The 18,605-nt window shown below is 49.2% G+C and overlaps 1 protein-coding gene and 1 pseudogene across 1 annotated transcript; both read left to right on the forward strand.

Annotated features, from left to right (window-relative positions):
* The first annotated feature begins 4,458 nt into the window (after window positions 1-4,458).
* On the forward strand, window positions 4,459-8,725 carry LOC134341963 (zinc finger protein 664-like). Its single transcript, XM_063039914.1, has 2 exons — window positions 4,459-4,468; window positions 8,397-8,725. Exons 1-2 carry the CDS (start codon window positions 4,459-4,461, stop codon window positions 8,723-8,725), a joined length of 339 nt encoding a protein of 112 aa, XP_062895984.1.
* Window positions 8,726-12,006: 3,281 nt separating this feature from the next.
* On the forward strand, window positions 12,007-17,871 carry LOC134341964 (neuropeptides capa receptor-like; annotated as a pseudogene).
* Window positions 17,872-18,605: the final 734 nt, after the last annotated feature.

Below are 18,605 nucleotides of genomic sequence, written 5' to 3' on the forward strand. Positions count from 1 at the left end.
ACGGTGGTGGCGAGCAGAGGGATTCACCACATTGGGGGGCAAACACCGGCAGACTGTTGCCCTGCAAGCGGGGCCAATGGTCCGGGCAAAGTGGGGACGGGAGCGGTGTTGGGGGCCCGGGTCTGATTGAATGACAGGACGTGATAGAGGGGCCGAGTGGCCGGCTGCTGTTCCCGCTGTCCGTGTGTTTCAATACGAGGAATAACCAGACCCTTCCCGGGCCCGCAGGATGTCCCGGTCGGTCCCGGAGTGAGGACAGACTCCCCCCACCTCTGAACACATCTCCCTCTCCCTCACCCCGACCCCCTCAATCCGGTCTCCGTCCCTCCCCACCGTCTCTACCCAAACCTTTCACTCCATATCCCCAAACGGTACCCCTCCTCTTTCTGTCCCTCTCCCCCTCTCCGTCCCTCCCCACCGTCTCTACCCAAACCTTTCACCTCCATATCCCCAAACGGTACCCCTCCTCTTTCTGTCCCTCTCCCCCCTCTCCATCCCTCCCCACCGTCTCTACCCAAACCTTTCACCTCCATATCCCCAAACGGTACCCCTCCTCTTTCTGTCCCTCTCCCCCTCTCCGTCCCTCCCCACCGTCTCTACCCAAACCTTTCACCGCCATATCCCCAAACTGTACCCCTCCTCTTTCTGTCCCTCTCCCCCTCTCCGTCCCTCCCCACCGTCTCTACCCAAACCTTTCACCTCCATATCCCCAAACGGTACCCTCCTCTTTCTGTCCCTCTCCCCCTCTCCGTCCCTCCCCACCGTCTCTACCCAAACCTTTCACCGCCATATCCCCAAACTGTACCCCTCCTCTTTCTGTCCCTCTCCCCCTCTCCGTCCCTCCCCACCGTCTCTACCCAAACCTTTCACCTCCATATCCCCAAACGGTACCCCTCCTCTTTCTGCCCCTCTCCCCCTCTCCGTCCCTCCCCACCGTCTCTACCCAAACCTTTCACCTCCATATCCCCAAACGGTACCTTCCTCTTTCTGTCCCTCTCCCCCTCTCCGTCCCTCCCCACCGTCTCTACCCAAACCTTTCACCTCCATATCCCCAAACGGTACCCCTCCTCTTTCTGTCCCTCTCCCCCTCTCCGTCCCTCCCCACCGTCTCTACCCAAACCTTTCACCTCCATATCCCCAAACGGTACCCCTCCTCTTTCTGCCCCTCTCCCCCTCTCCGTCCCTCCCCACCGTCTCTACCCAAACCTTTCACCTCCATATCCCCAAACGGTACCTTCCTCTTTCTGTCCCTCTCCCCCTCTCCGTCCCTCCCCACCGTCTCTACCCAAACCTTTCACCTCCATATCCCCAAACGGTACCCCTCCTCTTTCTGTCCCTCTCCCCCTCTCCGTCCCTCCCCACCGTCTCTACCCAAACCTTTCACCGGCATATCCCCAAACGGTACCCCTCCTGTTTCTGTCCCTCTCCCCCTCTCCGTCCCTCCCCACCGTCTCTACCCAAACCTTTCACCGCCATATCCCCAAACGGTACCCCTCCTCTTTCTGCCCCTCTCCCCCTCTCCGTCCCTCCCCACCGTCTCTACCCAAACCTTTCACCTCCATATCCCCAAACGGTACCCCTCCTCTTTCTGCCCCAACCACCTGCCACCCCCCTCTCCCCCTCTCCGTCCCTCCCCACCGTCTCTACCCAAACCTTTCACCTCCATATCCCCAAACGGTACCCCTCCTCTTTCTGCCCCAACCACCTGCCACCCCCCTCTCCCCCTCTCCGTCCCTCCCCACCGTCTCTACCCAAACATTTCACCTCCATATCCCCAAACGGTACCCCTCCTCTTTCTGCCCCTCTCCCCCTCTCCGTCCCTCCCCACCGTCTCTACACAAACCTTTCACCTCCATATCCCCAAACGGTACCCCTCCTCTTTCTGTCCCTCTCCCCCTCTCCGTCCCTCCCCACCGTCTCTACCCAAACCTTTCACCGGCATATCCCCAAACGGTACCCTCCTCTTTCTGTCCCTCTCCCCCTCTCCGTCCCTCCCCACCGTCTCTACCCAAACCTTTCACCGCCATATCCCCAAACGGTACCCCTCCTCTTTCTGCCCCTCTCCCCCTCTCCGTCCCTCCCCACCGTCTCTACCCAAACCTTTCACCTGCATATCCTCAAACGGTACCCCTCCTCTTTCTGCCCCGACCACCTGCCACCCCCCTCTCCCCCTCTCCGTCCCTCCCCACCGTCTCTACCCAAACCTTTCACTGGCAAATCCCAAAGGGTACCCCTCCTCTTTCTGTCCGGCCTCAGTCCCCCCCTCTCCCCCTCTCCCTCTCTCTCTCTCTGTCTCTCTCTTTCTCTCTCTCTCTCTCTCTTTCTCTCTCTCTCTCTCTCTCTCCCCCCCTCTCCCTCTCTCTCGCTCTGTCTCTCTCTTTCTCTCTCTCCCTCTCTCTCTCTCTCTCTCTCTCTCCCTCCTCTTCCCCTCCACTGTCTCTCTCTCTCTCTTTGTTTCTCACTATCTCTCTGTCTCTCTCTCTTTTCCCCCTCATTATGTCTCTTTCTCTCTCTCCCTCCCTCTCTCATCCTTCCCTCACAACTGCCTCCCTTCTCTCCCACACTCTCTCTCCCCCTGTCCGTCTCTGACATTTTTCTCGTCCCCCCTCTCACTCTATCTCCTTCCCTCGGCGTCCTTCTCTCCGTCAAAGCTGAACAAGTCCCAAAGTAAATGTCCGCTCTCTGATTTATTTCCATTTCCCTCCGAGGGAACAAAATCTTTTACATCAGCTGTTGAGAAAATCACCTTTGTTCTACCTCCATGTGAGATGAAGAGAGGTGAGTTACTAACAGAGAGAGACAAAAGGTAAAATACCTATTGGGCGCCCGGTCGGTCTCCGCAGTCCCCAGAGTGGTGCAGACACTAACTCAGTCTGTCTGCTTGGCTCTCCCTGTACTGGGATCCTGTTCATGATGCCAAATGTTAACATTGTATCTGAATAAAACTCAGTCTGTCTGCTTGGCTCTCCCTGTACTTGGATCCTGTTCATAATGCCAAATGTTAACATTATATCTGAATAAAACTCAGTCTGTCTGCTTGGCTCTCCCTGTACTGGGATCCTGTTCATAACGCCAAATGTTAACATTGTATCTGAATAAAACTCAGTCTGTCTGCTTGACTCTCCCTGTACTGGGATCCTGTTCATGATGCCAAATTTTAACATTGTATCTGAATAAAACTTCAGTCCGTCTGCTTGGCTCTCCCTGTACTGGGATCCTGTTCATGATGCCAAATGTTAACATTGAATCTGAATAAAACACGGGAGACCAGCTTCTTATCGTCCCCACAGTTGATAGCGCATTCTCCTGCAGGAGTTTGAGACCCAGTTGTCAAAGGGAAGGCACGTAAGCACTGCCACCATCTGACAAGTGGACGGACTTAGTCAGGTTACAGCCGTATATTTACACATAGTAAGCCCCATACATTACTATTGCAAGATGTTATTTGAACTGGTACACCCACCAAGTCTGTTGGTGCAAAACATAATTGCTTAGAGATGAGAGTTCGAAAAATGAAGGTTTAAATTACAGGTGGATGTGCTGTCCAGTCCTTACCAGTTATTCCCTTCGCAAGGCCCTGATTAATTACAGACAGATGCTGATTCCTGTCCTTATCGGTGAGTCCTCCTCCCTTTACTCAAACGAGGGTACAATGTATAATGTTATCAGCTAAAGAGGGTGCAATGTGTAATGTTATCAGCTAAAGAGGGTGCAAGGTGTAATGTTATCAGCTCACAGTGTGTCTCTCTGCAAGCTGAAGAGAACTGGTAATGAGCCTGTCTTAGCTAACCTCTGAAGACAGAGTTTACTCCAGTTCAAAAATTCCAATTCAGTCTCAATTATTCTTTTATCCAAAGGTTACAAAGGTTCAAAATGATTTTATAAAATACATCCTCAATTCCTCAGGAGGGTCCAGGGGAAATATTTATGTTCAATATAGAAACTGGTTTTACCTGTATGTATTATGGCGATGCAAAAGTTGCTGGAGAATTTACAAGTGGGAAGAAGTGGAGTGATATTTGGAAATCTGACCTTTTTAAAGCGTAATTTAGCAAGCAAAACATATATGGACAATGTGCAAAAGCTGTGGTGAGAAAATACTTCATAACCTGTTACAGGCCTGCTACATAGGTTGTGTGAGAGTGCAGATGAACTCGATCGAACCCAGAGGAGATGAAAGTTGTTATCAACAGTGCTTTGCCGGCTGTTAAAATAAATACCTCTCCAGGTAAAATTCACTGTGCACATGTTGTCACTGGGTTAAATAAATGCACAATACAAGATTTATGTGCACACTGGTCATTACAAATGAGAGGGGACATTGGTGGGAAGGTGGGGAGACCTCCAGTGTCCTTGATGCCCTCACCTACAAGATGTAACCCTGCACTTTATGGAGTTGGAACTTGAAATGGATGAATTTCGGATCATCCAGGAGATGGAGGGGGTGATTGATATGACATGAGGAGAGGTGAGCTACCCAAGGTGCACCCAAGGTGCAGGACACAGGTGCTATCCTGCACAACAACAGGTGGGACCACTTTAGAAACTGCTGGGGGGATTACCTGGCAGAGGAAAGTCAAAGGGGTGATAGGAGATTCACTAGTTAGGGGAACAGAACAACAGGGGACTAATATCCTAGTGGTAATGCTTCTAGTATGGAGTGAGGGGTGATGAGGTTAAAATAAGTTGTAGGGGGAATGGGAGCCAGAGTGACGGAACAGATAGTGGAGAGGGTGAATTGAATTGATTTGACTTTATTACATACATCCTTCCTATACATGAAGAGTAGAAATCTTTACGTCACATCTCCATCTAAATGTGCAATGTGTAATTTATAGTCATTTATAATAAATAGTTTGTACATAGGACAGTAATGCAATTGTATCAGCATGAATTAATCAGTCTGATGGCCTGGTAGAAGAAGCTGTCCCGGAGCCTGTTGGTCCTTTTGCTGTGGTACCGTTTCCTGGATGGTAGTAGCAGGAACAGTTTGTGATTGTAGTGATTTGGGTCCCCAATATCCTTTGGGCCCTTTTTACACACCTGTCTCTGTAAATGTCCTGAATAGTGGGAAGTTCACATCTACAGATGAGCTGGGCTGTCCGCACCACTCACTGCAGGTTCCTACGATTAAGGGAAGTACAGTTCCCATACCAGGCAGTGATGCAGCCGGTCAGAATGCTCTCAATTGTGTGTCCCTGTAGAAAGTTCTTAGGATTTGGGGCCCCATCCCAAACTTCTTCAACCATCTGAGGTGAAAGAGGTGCTGCTGTGTCTCTTTTCACAACACAGCCGGTATGTACAGACCATGTGAGATCCTCGGTGATGTTTATGCTGAGGAACTTAAAGCTGTTCACCCTCCCAACCCCAGATCCATTGATGTCAACAGGGGTTAGCCTGTCTCCATTCCTCCTGTCATCCACAATCAGCTCCTTTGTTTTTGTGACAATGAGGGAGAGTTTGTTTTCTTGACCCCAGTCAGATGTTGTTCAGACCTCAGATAGAGTCAGCAATCAAATGGTTGAGCATGGTGCGATGAATGTGCTGAGCTGTGTATATCACAATGCAAGAAGCATCGTAGGAAAGCCAGATGAGCTCAGGACAGGGAATTATGATATTGTAGCCATTATTGGGACTTGTTTGCACCCGACAGTCTGAGGGATTTTGAGGAACAAATTTGTAGAGAGATCACAGACCATGTCAAGAAACAAAGGTTGATTCAGTGAGTGATTTTAACTTTCCATATATTGACTGGGACTCCCATACTGTAAAAGGACTAGATGGGGTAGAGTTTGTCAAATGTGCCCTTAATCAGTACGTGGAATTCCTCACGTTTAAGTGTGCAATAAGCTGTTAGGAAATGATCCAGGGCTGCTGACAGAAATTAGTGATTATAATGCCATGAGATTCAAAGTAAATATGGAAAAAGAGAGGTCTGGACCACGGGTTGAGATTCTAAATTGGAGAAAGGTCAATTTTGATGGTATCAGAAAAGATCTGACAAGTGTGGTTTGGGACAGGCGTTTTCTGGCAAAGGAGTACTTGCTAAGTGGGAGGCCTTCAGAAGTGAAATTTTGAGGGTGCAGAGATTGTACGTGCCTGCCAAAATTAAAGTTGAAAGGTAACTGGTGCAGGGAACCTTGGGTTTCAAGAGATATTGAGTCCCCGGATATTTTGTTCTTCTAAATGCCTCAGACTGTTGGGTGCTACCAAGACTCATTAATGACCACAATATCATAATTCCACACCCTGAGCTCATCCGACATTTTGTTTTCGTCGTCTTCTGCAGGTTTCTAAAAGTTTCCCAATAGTTTTTGCTCTTTTGTTTGCCCTCTCTTTAGCTTTTATATTGGCTTTGGCTTCTCATTTCATCCACAGTTGTGTTTTCCTGCCTTTACAATGCTTCCACTTCTTTGGGATGTATCGATCACTCAGCTCCCGAATTGCTCCCAGAAACTCCAGCCATTGCTGCTTCGTTGTCACTCCTACCAGTTTTCCTTTCCGAACAAGTTTGTCCAGCTTCTCTGTCATAGGAACATGGAGAGGTTCAGTACAGAAACAGGCTATTTGGCCCATCTGGTCAATGCTGAAATAGCATTTAAGCTGTCTAATGCAACTAGAACCTTTGCACTGGGACAAAGTCTTTAGAGGACAGTGGTGTTTTCTAACAACCCTTTAGAAGCAGGGAAAATGACCCATAACGTGGAAATGAGTCGTAATTAAGGAGGTTAACTACCAATGTCATGCTTCTCAGAACAGAGATTAGAGGGGCGAAGAGCATCCCAGAGGTTCAGTACAGAAACAGGCTATTTGGCCCATCTAGTCAATGCTGGAAAAAACATTTAAAGTCTCTACTGCAACTACCTGCACTGGGACTTTCGCCTTCAGACCCCTATCATCCAGCTCCCATCCAAACTTCTTTTAAATGGTGAAACCGAGCTCATGCTCACTACTTGTGCTGGCAACTCATTCCACACACTCATGACCATTTCAGTAAAGAGCTTTCCTCAATGTTCCTGTTAAATTTTCACCTTTCCCACTTACCCATGAACTCTGGTTGTTATCCCACCCAACCTCAGTGGAAATAACTGCTTGCATTTACCCTATTTATACCCTCATAATTTTGTATACTTGTAACAAATTCTCAAAGCAATGTATAATTTCCTTCTTTATGTTTTGAGCCTTTTTGAGGTGTGTAAGATTATGAGGGGCTTTGATCATGTGGATAGCCAGAGGTTTTTACCCAGGGCTGAAATGCTTACACGAGGGGGCATAGTTTTAAGGTGCTTGGAAATAGGTACCGAGGGGATGTCAGGGGTAAGTTTTTTACACAGAGAGTGGTGGGTGTGTGGAATGCACTGCCGGCTATTTGTGTGAGAGTGTTTCAGTTACTGTGGGGTCAGGAGCCCATGCAGCTCAGTGGGAACAGGGAATAATACCAATGGAGAGAGTCAAACTGAGCCAGCTCACAGATTGGAGATGGCAGAAATGCCCCATTCTTATAGAGACAGGAAGAGCATCACAGAGTTTAATGGTCATTCCAGATACCAGCACTGTGCCCTGTTAGAAGATGATTTTGCTCTCCAACTTGGGTTGAACTTCACTGTAACAGTGTAATCCCAGATCACACTTTGACAACTCAAGTGATCTAATCTGAAAGGTTTTCCTACACCCATTGATGGATTTTGTAAATCTTTTTACAGGTTAAAAATGACAAGGAATTTGTCTGCTGGAATCTCAAACACAACACGCCAATTTTGCTGTCTCTGTCCAGATATTTAATAGTCATAGTCATACTTTATTGATCCCGGGGGAAATTGGTTTTCGTTACAGTTTCACCATACAGTGGAAGAAGTGGAACAAGGCATTCACTCAATCATCCCTCCTGCTCAGACTGTGGGGAGTGATTCTCTCGACCATCAGACCAATTGGCATGCCCGTAATTTTAAACAGGGGGGAATCCATTCATCTGCTCAGACAGTGGGAATGGATTCAATCGGTCATCTCAACTGAGGGTACATCAGCAAGTTCACACTGGACAAGACCATTCACCTGTTCTGTGTGTGAGAAGGGCTTCAGTCGGTCTTTCCATCTGTGGACACACCAGTCAGTTCACCCTGGGCAGGGGCTAGTCATCTGCTGAACTTGTCGGGAACAATTCACTCGATCACCTGACCTAATGTCTCACCAGCGAGTTCACACCGGGGAGCAGCCATTCACCTGCTCGGACTGCGGGAAGGGATTCACTTGCTCATCTCAACTGAAGGTACATCAGCGAGTTCACACTGGAGAGAGGCCATTCATCTGCTCAGACTGTGGGAAAGGATTCACTCAGTCATACCATCTGCTGACACACCAGCGAGTTCACACTGGGGAGAGACCGTTCACCTGCGCAGACTGTGGGAAGAGATTCACTTGGTCAACCGATCTGGTGACACACCAGCGAGTTCACACCGGGGAGAGACCGTTCACCTGTTCAGACTGTGGGAAGGGATTCATTTGCTCATCTGAACTGAAGGTACATCAGCGAGTTCACACTGGGGAGAGGCCGTACACCTGCTCAGACTGTGGGAAGGGATTCACTCAGTCATCGAGCCTACAGAGACACCGGCGAGTTCACACTGGAGAGAGGCCGTTCACCTGCTCTCAATGTGGGAAGGGATTCGCTCAGTCATCTAACCTTGTGACACACTACCGTGTTCACACTGGGGGGAAGTTTCAATAAGCTGCATACTGGGTATTTGTCCATCACTGTTGCTGAATGCAATTTCGAGAGTGACTGTCGGTGCTGAACTCTGCAATTATTGCTGCTGCTCACCACACCTCAAATGGCCGACGCTTCACTGGAAATGTCTGCTGGGGAGGGAGTGACGGCTTTGGTAGAAGTGAGCACAGGAGAGGGAGGGACGCGCTGATTTAAATCGGGCGAATCCTTGGTTAATGTGGCCGCCAGGGATGGAGTGAGACACTGACTTACAATGGCCACTGTCGCTCACAGAATCTATGGCGAAGGAACATGCGGTGCCCGTGGATACAATCCCGGGATCGAGTGTCTTATTGATTGTAATAACAGTGTTTTAATTTGTGTTTTATATAGTCTTGGGCATTGTATATATGTTTTAATTCTAATAATGTTGTCATTGAATAAACCAATGTATATATCTCAGATATTCACACATACACATTTTCATGTGGGTTGTGGGGAGGAGGGTGAGGGGTTTGGGAGGAATAGGAGTGACGGGATGAGGAGTGGGCTGATGAGACGGTGACCGTAGCGAAATCACTGATTCAATAGGGGACGAAAAGGGGAGGCGAAAGTTCCTGTCACAAACTGGTGGCCAACATGGAGAAGATAAGGACGAGGTGAGGAAGAGTGAAACGTCAGAAAAGGAGCGGGACTGATGGGACGAGGAGGGAGGGGAAGTGATGGGACGGGGATGGAGAGGAAGTGATGGGACGGGTATTGGGAGGGGAAGTGATGGGACGGGGAGGGAGAGGAAGTGATGGGACGGGTATTGGGAGGGGAAGTGATGGGACGGGTATTGGGAGGGGAAGTGATGGGACGGGGAGGGAGAGGAAGTGATGGGACGCGTATGGGGAGTGATGGGACGAGGAGGGAGGGGAAGTGATGGGACGGGGAGGGAGAGGAAGTGATGGGACGGGGAGGGGGGGAAGTGATGGGACGAGAGGGAGAGGAAGTGATGGGACGGGGAAGGAGGGGAAGTTATAGAATTTGAAGGGAGGCAGGGGGCTGATAGGACAGGGTGGGGAGTAATAGGATGGGGAGTGCGGAGGGGTGACTTACTCAATAGTGGATGAAGGGTGGGTGGTGATATTTCCTTCGCTAATAAAAGGGGAGGGGTGTGCTCGAGGGGCAAAGGGAGAGCGAGGGGTCAGGACGCGGTCAGGGCTGATGGGACGGAGAGTTGAGTGTCATAACGGAGGGAGAGGGGAGAGACTAACTCAACGACGGAAGGAAGGGATCGGGTGGGGGAGCGAAATTTCCCATATGGAAATGCTCACCACCCAGGATGTGGTGGGTGGCGGAAGAAAGGACAAGGGGACAGAGAGGGGAGGGTGTCAGGGGTGACGGGGAGAGTTGGGGAGTGACTCACTGGGTAACACAGAGAGAGAGACATAGAGGGCGACGAGGAGAGGCGGAAATTAACATCGCAAAATGGCGGCCACCCAGCAGAAAGTGCACCTGCACAACATCGAAGTGGTGGGGAGAGGAAAGCGAGTTGTATGCGGGAATGGGTTTGCGGGTGATGGGATGGGAAATAGGGTGACGAGATGATGAGTGTGAGGGAGTGACACACTTCATGGTGGAGGAAGTGGGAGGGAGGGTCATACACTGCCGCAAAATCGCTGTCTGCAGAAGGTTAAATAGAGAGTTGCAACAGCGGGCATCGAGGGAAAGAAGAGGAGGGACGAGGGGTTGAGTTTGAATAAACAGGGAGGGAAGTGAGTGGAAGGTGAGGAAAAGGGTGTGCTTCATTCTACGATGCTGGGGGAGCAGCTGTCAATGCTAACCATCACAGAATGGCCGCCAACCAGGGTGAGATGGACGGTGATAGAGGGGAGAGCGAGGGGACAGAGAGCAGAGTGTTTCAAGGGTGACAGGATGCCGAGGGTGGGACAGGGCGACTCGTAACAAGGGATCTGAACACTGGGGGGGAATGTAGCTACGGGAAGAGGTTGGCACCGTTACCACCCCTTCCCATCTCCAAAATACCACCTTCACTGTTCTCCCTCCCCCGCCCCTCAGGCCGCTCGGCCCGAATCCCTCTGGCTGTCCCGTGCAGTGGGGAACGTGACGTCACTGAGGCCCCTCAAAGGCAGGAGACGGCGCGGGCTCGCTGGAGAAGATGGAGGCGAGGTCTGTCGGTGCGGGCTGGTTAGCAGAGGGAAGGATGAAAAGGAGGGATCAAATTGAGGAGGTGAGGGGAGAAAGAAAAGGTGAGGAGGGGAGACGAGATGAGTAAAACCATCATCGCCTCTTCGTCGTCCATTACCCACTCCCTCAACCTCTCTCTCCCTCACTCCCCTCTCTTCCCCCGTCCCCTTTTCCTTCTCTATCTCTTCCCCCACCTCTCTCTCCCCACCCTGTCCTCCAGCCCCTCTCACCACCCTTTATTTCGTTTCTCCCACTGTCCCTATCTCTTTCTCTCTCTACCCCTCTTGGTCCCACCCGTCTCTTCCTACCCTCTATCATTCTCTAGGCCCCCAGTCTCTCTTCCCTCTCCCACGCCTCCTCGCCCCGTCTCTGTATCCCGGGTCTCATCCCAAATCTCTCCCTCACCCCGGCTGCTCTCTCATCTACGATTTCTCTCCCTCTCCCTCACTGACCTTTCTCCCCGTCTCACTCTCCTCCCTCCCCAGTCGTTCTCTCTCCGCCCTCCCAGATTCTCTCTCTCCAACAGTCTCTTTCAATGTTAAAAGCAAATTTATTATGAAAGTACACCCATGTCACCACATAGAGCTCTGAGATTCATTCTAAAAGCATAGAACATAGAAACATAGAAAACATGCAGCACAATACAGGCAGTTCAGCCTACAAAGCTGTGCCGAAAAAGTCATTTTCTTGCAGGGATACACAGAAAATACAACATAAAATAATGACCATAATAGAATCACTTAAATATATCTGCTGATGGAAATTAGACAGGGGTTTCTTCCTCCAGGGTCCTCCACTCTCTCCTCACCCCCGTCTGTCTGCACCAGACTCTCAGTACCCCTCCAGACTCTCTATCCCAGAGCGCTTTCTCTCCCGTCTCTCTCCCGTCTCTCTCTCTCTCTCTCTCTCTCTCTCTCTCTCTCTCTCCATCTCTGCCGTCTCCCTCTCTTTCCCCCATCACCTGAACGGTGACGTTGAGTGTGAGAAGTATGGTGGGGGTAAATCTCCCACTATCTCCCTCTCACTCCCTCTCTCTCCCCCTGTCTCCCCCTCTCTCCCCGTCTCTCTAAGCCAAATACTTATGTCACTCTTTTTTACATTCTGTCACAATGGAGGCGCTGGTAGATGGCGGACCCAAATGCAAGACACAGGCACTGAAGTACCAGGAGCAGAACCTGACCAGAGTAGGGACGTGACAGGATACAGATAAGAAGCAGGGACAAGAACGCAGACTTGGGCTTGGACCCAGAGCCAGAGATTGGACAAGGACCCAGAACCGGGATCTTGCCTCGGGCTCGGGCCCTAGAACCAGGCATGGACATGACAGGACTGCAGGACTGGAGGCTGGGATCTTGAGGCTTGAAGACAGGCTTGGCGTCTTAGGGTCTTGAGGCCTAGAGACAGGCTTGGGGTCCTGGGGTCTTGAGGCTTGAGGCTGGGGTCTGAGTCTTGAGGCTTGAGGATGCGGTCTGGGTTTTGAGGCTTGAGACTGGGGTCTGGGTCTTGAGGCTTGAGACTGGGGTCTGGGTCTTGAAGCTTGAGGCTGTGGTCTGGGTCTTGAGGCTTGAGGCTGGGGTCTGGGTTTTGAGGCTTGAGACTGGGGCCTGGGTCTTGAGGCTTGAGACTGGGGTCTGGGTCTTGAAGCTTGAGGCTGTGGTCTGGGTCTTGAAACTTGAGGCTGGGGTCTGGGTCTTGAGGCTTGAGGCTGGGGTCTGGGACGAGGCTTGGGGCTGGGGTCTGGTTCTCGGGTCTTGGAATGCGGAGTCTGATAATTCAGAGGCTGGAGCTCAGAGACAGACTGGGAACTGAACATCAACATAGAGCTGGGACTTATCCTTCGAAAAGCCTGGACTCATCTTTAACATGACACGAACACGAGACTGGACAGTACATAGACTTAGAGCCGGGACTTATCCTTAGACAAGCCGGGACTCAACTTTATCTCCACACCAAGATGGGACAGGTCCCTCCGTCGGGTAACGGCAGGATGGCCGGACTTACCTAATAGAGGCAAAGACAAGACATGACCCCCCCCCCCCGCAGGGCAATGGCTTATCAGCCTGATTTACCCAACGGAGGCGAGGGCAAGACAAGACAGATCCCCCCGCAGGGCAACTGCAGAACGGCCTGACTTACTCCACGGAGGCGAAGGCAAGAAGAGACAAACATCGAAGAACAACAGACAGTTCTATCTCTGCTTCGGGGTTGCTCCGAGTCGCAGTTACGGCCAACGACCTCGGCTGGCTACGGGAACAGCCGGATCCTACCTAGCTCGGAGTGGCTGACGGCCCTTCAGCTGGCCCGGGAAACGGCCGAATCCATACCACAAAGACAGCTGCGGCTACTGACAGCAAGGCTCCATGAGGGGATAGTTCCCCACCGCGGCCTAAAGATGGCAAGTGGCCGCTCTGGCCTTCCACCGGGAGGTTGCTCCCAGGGGATCTTGAAAAGACAAACCAGCAGCCCACACTCAACCCCAAGACTGCTGATATTCCAAGCCCCAAGATAGGAATCAGTTGCCTATGATTAACTCAACCAAAACAAGGGACAACTGGAAGACCCGGAGTCCTTAGTCCACGGACCGGACCGTGAACCGGAATGCGGACTTTACGGACCGGACCATGACACATTAACAATATTCAAAAGTAAGCTTTTGAAACAAATTTCATTTTCCTCTCAACGAAAAACTGCACATTTTAGTTATCTTTATCTTTGAATTTTACTCAGCTTCATTTTCGCTGAATCTACAAAATTTTTTTGAAATGCTGGAAATTATTTAACAGCACCTCACCACACCTGCGGCTCAGGAACTATGCAGAAATAATTAACTGCATGTGTCATTTCATTAAATGCCAATATCCACGAAGGGTTCTGGCGTCACAAGAGAGTTTTCCTCTCCTGTTAAATAGCATCTGAATCACTGAGTTCTCACTGAGCTGCCGCTCAGACACTCACAGCGATTCGCTGATCTTCAAAGCGGACAGAGAGAGTGCAGTCTGAGGAAGGAAGATTTTCTGGTTCCGTAATCGAGCAGAGACCGGGAACAGCAGAGTGGAATGTGGCAGAAATTCCGAAGAATATCGTCTGGGCCTCTCAATTTATCTTTGCGACTTTGACCTTGGATCTTCGAATTGCGCACAAATTAAAAGTCATTCAAGTTATTTACTACCCCGGTCTCGCTATCATTGCTCTTCCCAGTGAGTCTCTCTCCAAAGTTCAACTATAAAACAATACCTAGCTGCTTTCTAATGTTTATCACCCAAATGAAATTATTGCTACTGTCGCGCTCTCCAGGTAAGAAATCTCCGAAACTTCAAATTCTGCAACGATGCTCTTCACTGTGGCTGTTGTAATTGTGCGGGTGTAATGGCCAATGATCCAAACGGTAAACTCCGTTCAGTTGTTGCTCACATCAGTTCATGAACGAGGTTTAATATTTTGCCTCTGGAAGCGTTGCTTTCCTTCAGTCGCTCCATCCCCTGTTCGAAAATATCGGCTTTTGAATCAAGTTGCTTCCTCTCCTTGTGTTTGCAGCGGAATTCAATCTGACTTCCAAGTGCGGATTATCCTTGCAGACAACCGGTCTGATGATGAACCACCCGCCAACGTCACCGCGCACCCAGCCCCGCCCAGCTCCGTACGTGCTGCCACGTCATCGAACAGAACATCCCGCCTTCCCACTTCTCCCAGAACCGACTGTCTACTCTAAACTCCCGGGCTGTCCAGGGAATCCGTGATCCTTTCCTCACGGTTCACCACTGGCATTCGTCCCGCTGCAGCTCCATCTCCGCATTACCGGAGTTTGTGAGCAAATGTCTGAATTGTTTCACCTCTGTCCTTTCCTGTGGTAATTCACGTAATTTAAAACAATCCTTCATTCGCTTTTCAAATGTCACTCTGAGGCTTTCGCAGAACTGGGTTATAATAATGATAAAGAGAGACGGCTCATTATCTGTCTTCTCCTGAGAGGAGTTACATTATGGTGACTATAATCCCGACTCTCTCATTCTGTGGTCATTTCAAACAATATTCTTCTGAATAACATTGTGCAGCAGAAAATGTAGCTGTCTGTATGGACTGAATAGCGCAATTCCGTTTGAGGTTTAGATTTCTTCCTTGAATTCCATTGACATTTTATTCAATAAAAAGGAAAGGCATCTCGATTTGTACTATACTATCGTTAAAACATTCTCGTGATCATTCGCTCTCCTCTGACTGTCCGCCAAACGATGTCTGTATCAGATCTCATTCTACAATTAGAACTCCACTATTATAAAATGCCAATGTCCTTACTGTTGTTCTTCTTTAATTCTTGGCCAGCGCATTTGACAGTGATCTCAGTGATTTCGAGTAGTCTTTGTACAAACTGATTCCATTCAAAAACATTCATCACTAATTATTTTATTATGGTCAGCGTTTCAAGTCAAGTCAAGTAAAGTTACTTTTTATTGTTATTTCGACCATAATTGCTGGTACAGTACACAGTAAAAACGAGACAAAGTTTTCGGAACCATGGTGCAAAAGGAAACAATACAAAAACTAGGCTGGAACACGTAAAGCAACACAAAACGACACTAGACTACAGACCTACCCAGGACTGCATAGAGTGCACAAAACAGTGCAGGCATTGCAATAAATAATAAACAAGACAATAGGCACAGTAAAGGGCAGTAGGTTGGTGTCAGTCTAGACTCTGGGTACTGAGGAGTCTGGTGGCTTGGGTAAAGAAACGGTGACATAGTCTGGTCGTGAGAGCCCGAATGCTTCGGCGACTTTTGCCAGATGGCAGGAGGGAGAAGAGTTTGTATGAGGAATGCGTGGGGTCTTTCAGAATGCTGTTAACTATGTGGATGTTTGCAGTTGACTGGGAACTCTGTCGGTGTTCTGAAGCGAAAAGAAAAACACAACAATCCGCAAACTGAAAAATTACTAACGGGCTGCGATGCATTGCTTTGGGGATAAAAGAGGACATTATTGCGGGTAAGTAACATTTCAGCTGGAATGGAATAAATGCAGAGAAATGGAGGAAAATCTCTTTAATAAGGGCAGGAGTAACTGAAGGGGATAAAGAACCTTGGAGGAAAAATTTCATAGGAATATCACCATCCCAGTTAACTTTCGGCCTGTGAACATAGCACCCGCCGCCGCAAAGTCAGATCTCCTGCTCAACGTGTCCTAGGGAGTCGACCAGTTTCTCCGAGTTTTAGGTCACCAGCTGCGAATCAGTCAATGGGTCGTGTGAAACTTAGATAGATTCCGTTTCTCCGAATCACTCGCTCATTGAGCGAATTCACTGCAGCTACTGCAGACCGGACGATCGGTGACAGTATTTTATATCTAGCGAGGAGGCCGGAGACCTTTCCCCAGTACTGTAGTAATTGCATGTACTACACTGTACTACTGCCGCAAGAATAACTAATTTCTTGACATAAGATGTTGATGACAAATCTGTTTCTGATATAGGTCTCTGCTATGGGCTGAGAGTGGGAAGGGATCAGGGAGAGGGGCTCATAGTTGGGAAAAGCGGGAGGGAGAGTGGAGGGCGCGGGAAACACCAGGGAGACATTTTGTAATTGTCAGTAATTCGCAGCATAGTTTTCTCCCGCCAGATTTGCAAGCCGGTTCTCCACTCCACGTTGACAACACGGGACTGTGTCATATTCTTAGGCTCCCTAGCTACATATATCTGCCAAAGACTGTTGCACGGTAGGACGGTAGGTATAATGATCAGTGGCGCAAACCTGCCGTTGATGTAAACAGTCGTTGTTGCGGAAAGTTATTTAAGTTTCTGTAGAGTTCGTGTTTGATGTCCCATTTACATCTTCTCCCCAAACACTCCCGAAGTTGCGAAATTATCAGTGATCCTTACCTGTGTTATTCGCTGCCGCTCTTGGGTGATATCTGTCGGCAAATTTTGCCTTTGATTTTTTCGCTAATTTCACTTAGGATTTGAATCTAATCGTTAATTTTCTCTATAGACTTCCAGAGGAGCAATGATTTACTAACATGACAGAGAACAAATCTGATTAATTGTATGTCCACTTCACAGAGAAGGCTCCCTGATGTGTGTCCACTGATTATTTTCTATGCTCCTCGCAGTGAACCTGGTGACGACTTTAATCTTGTCCAGAGGAAAGTGCGGTCTCTCCAGAGTTGTCACTCGCTACCTGGATGCCATGGCAGCGGCGGATCTTATGGTCGTTGTCCTGGACCTGATACTGAGCGAGATTCCGCATCAATGGAACTTTTCCTCTGGGCTAGAGATACACCAGTGTGTAAAATCCACGCCGTCCTGCTTTACGCCACCACCGATTGTTTTGTCTGGTTCACCGTCACTTTCATATTTGGCCGGTTTGTGGCCATTTGTTGCCGGAAACTGAAAACAAAATATTGCACAGGGAAAACTGCGGCTGTGATTCTGGGGACAGTGACTGTAATCAGCTGTTTAAGAAACATTTACTGGTATTTCCGGCTCCCAGGGCGTTATGCAATGATAATTCATCCATTTATTTGTATGGGTACCGCGCATTATGTGTCTTTATCCGTCTCAATACCAATGGAATTATTTAATTACCTTCTCACCCCTGTAATCCCATTCCCGCTGGTTCTCCTGACGAATGGATTAACCGTCCGGCATGTTCTAGTCACCAGCAGGGGGCGCAGGAGACTCCGGCGTGCTGACAAGGGACAGGGTAACAGGGACCCGCAGATGGAGAGCCGCAGGAAATCCCTCGTTTTACTGCTGATCATCTCTGGCAATTTCGTCCTGCTGTGGGCACCGTTCACTGTGTATTCTGCGTGGAGCCTGCTGTCTGCTTCCTCTGCCGTGACGCTGCCTCCCGATTCTCTGCGAGAACTGGGCTCGATGCTGCTGCACAAACACGGCTCTTTACGCCGTCACCCAGACCAAGTTCAGGGAGCAACTGAAGGACGCGATAGAACATCCCCTGGCTCTTATTACTGCAAGGATGTGATGAATTCGTAAAGTTTCCCTGCCTGGTCTAACTAATTCACCACTCATTGCAGGCAAACTCTGCACCAATGAGGATCCATGTAATTACGTGTACTTCACATTCCTCACTCGCTTTACTGTCGCGCATGATTCCTCTCTCCTGCTCAACTGACGATCCTTTCAATCGTTTTTTTTCGACACTCACCCGTTTATATCACCCTCTCTTCCTGAGTGGAACGACCTACGTTTGTTAGTGTAGATCAGTGCCGCCCTTGTGACCCACAGTTCTGTCTTGCAAGTCCCTCTGTCCGCCTTTGCACAGAAAAAAAAAAACAGACTGTTAACATTCATTTTACCTCTGTTTTAAATTGCATTCTTCTGGTCTTGGAATGAGCAAATGACAGGCTTGGACAAACTCTTTATATAACCCAGTTCTCCTTGTCCTGAAAACGTCATTGTATAACTTGCACTGTTCACAGTTTGACAGCCTATTTTCTATAATAGAGCGTCCGGAACTATACATGGCACTCTATACACAACCTCAACAATGACCTATCATAATGTCTTGTTTTCCTGTTGCCCTGAATGAGAAAGGCCGGAATGAGAAACGGCTTCTCACTATACCATCGAAATCAGCGAACAGTGAGCTTCTGCCTCTGGGTCCCTCGTGTCCACTGTACTCCGAAATGCCCTGCCATTTACAGCACATGTGCTTTGCAAGTTTTATTTCCAAAATGCACGACGTTATACTTATCT

The sequence above is a fragment of the Mobula hypostoma genome, unplaced genomic scaffold (assembly GCF_963921235.1).
Source record: "Mobula hypostoma unplaced genomic scaffold, sMobHyp1.1 scaffold_42, whole genome shotgun sequence".
Taxonomy (NCBI): domain Eukaryota; kingdom Metazoa; phylum Chordata; class Chondrichthyes; order Myliobatiformes; family Myliobatidae; genus Mobula; species Mobula hypostoma.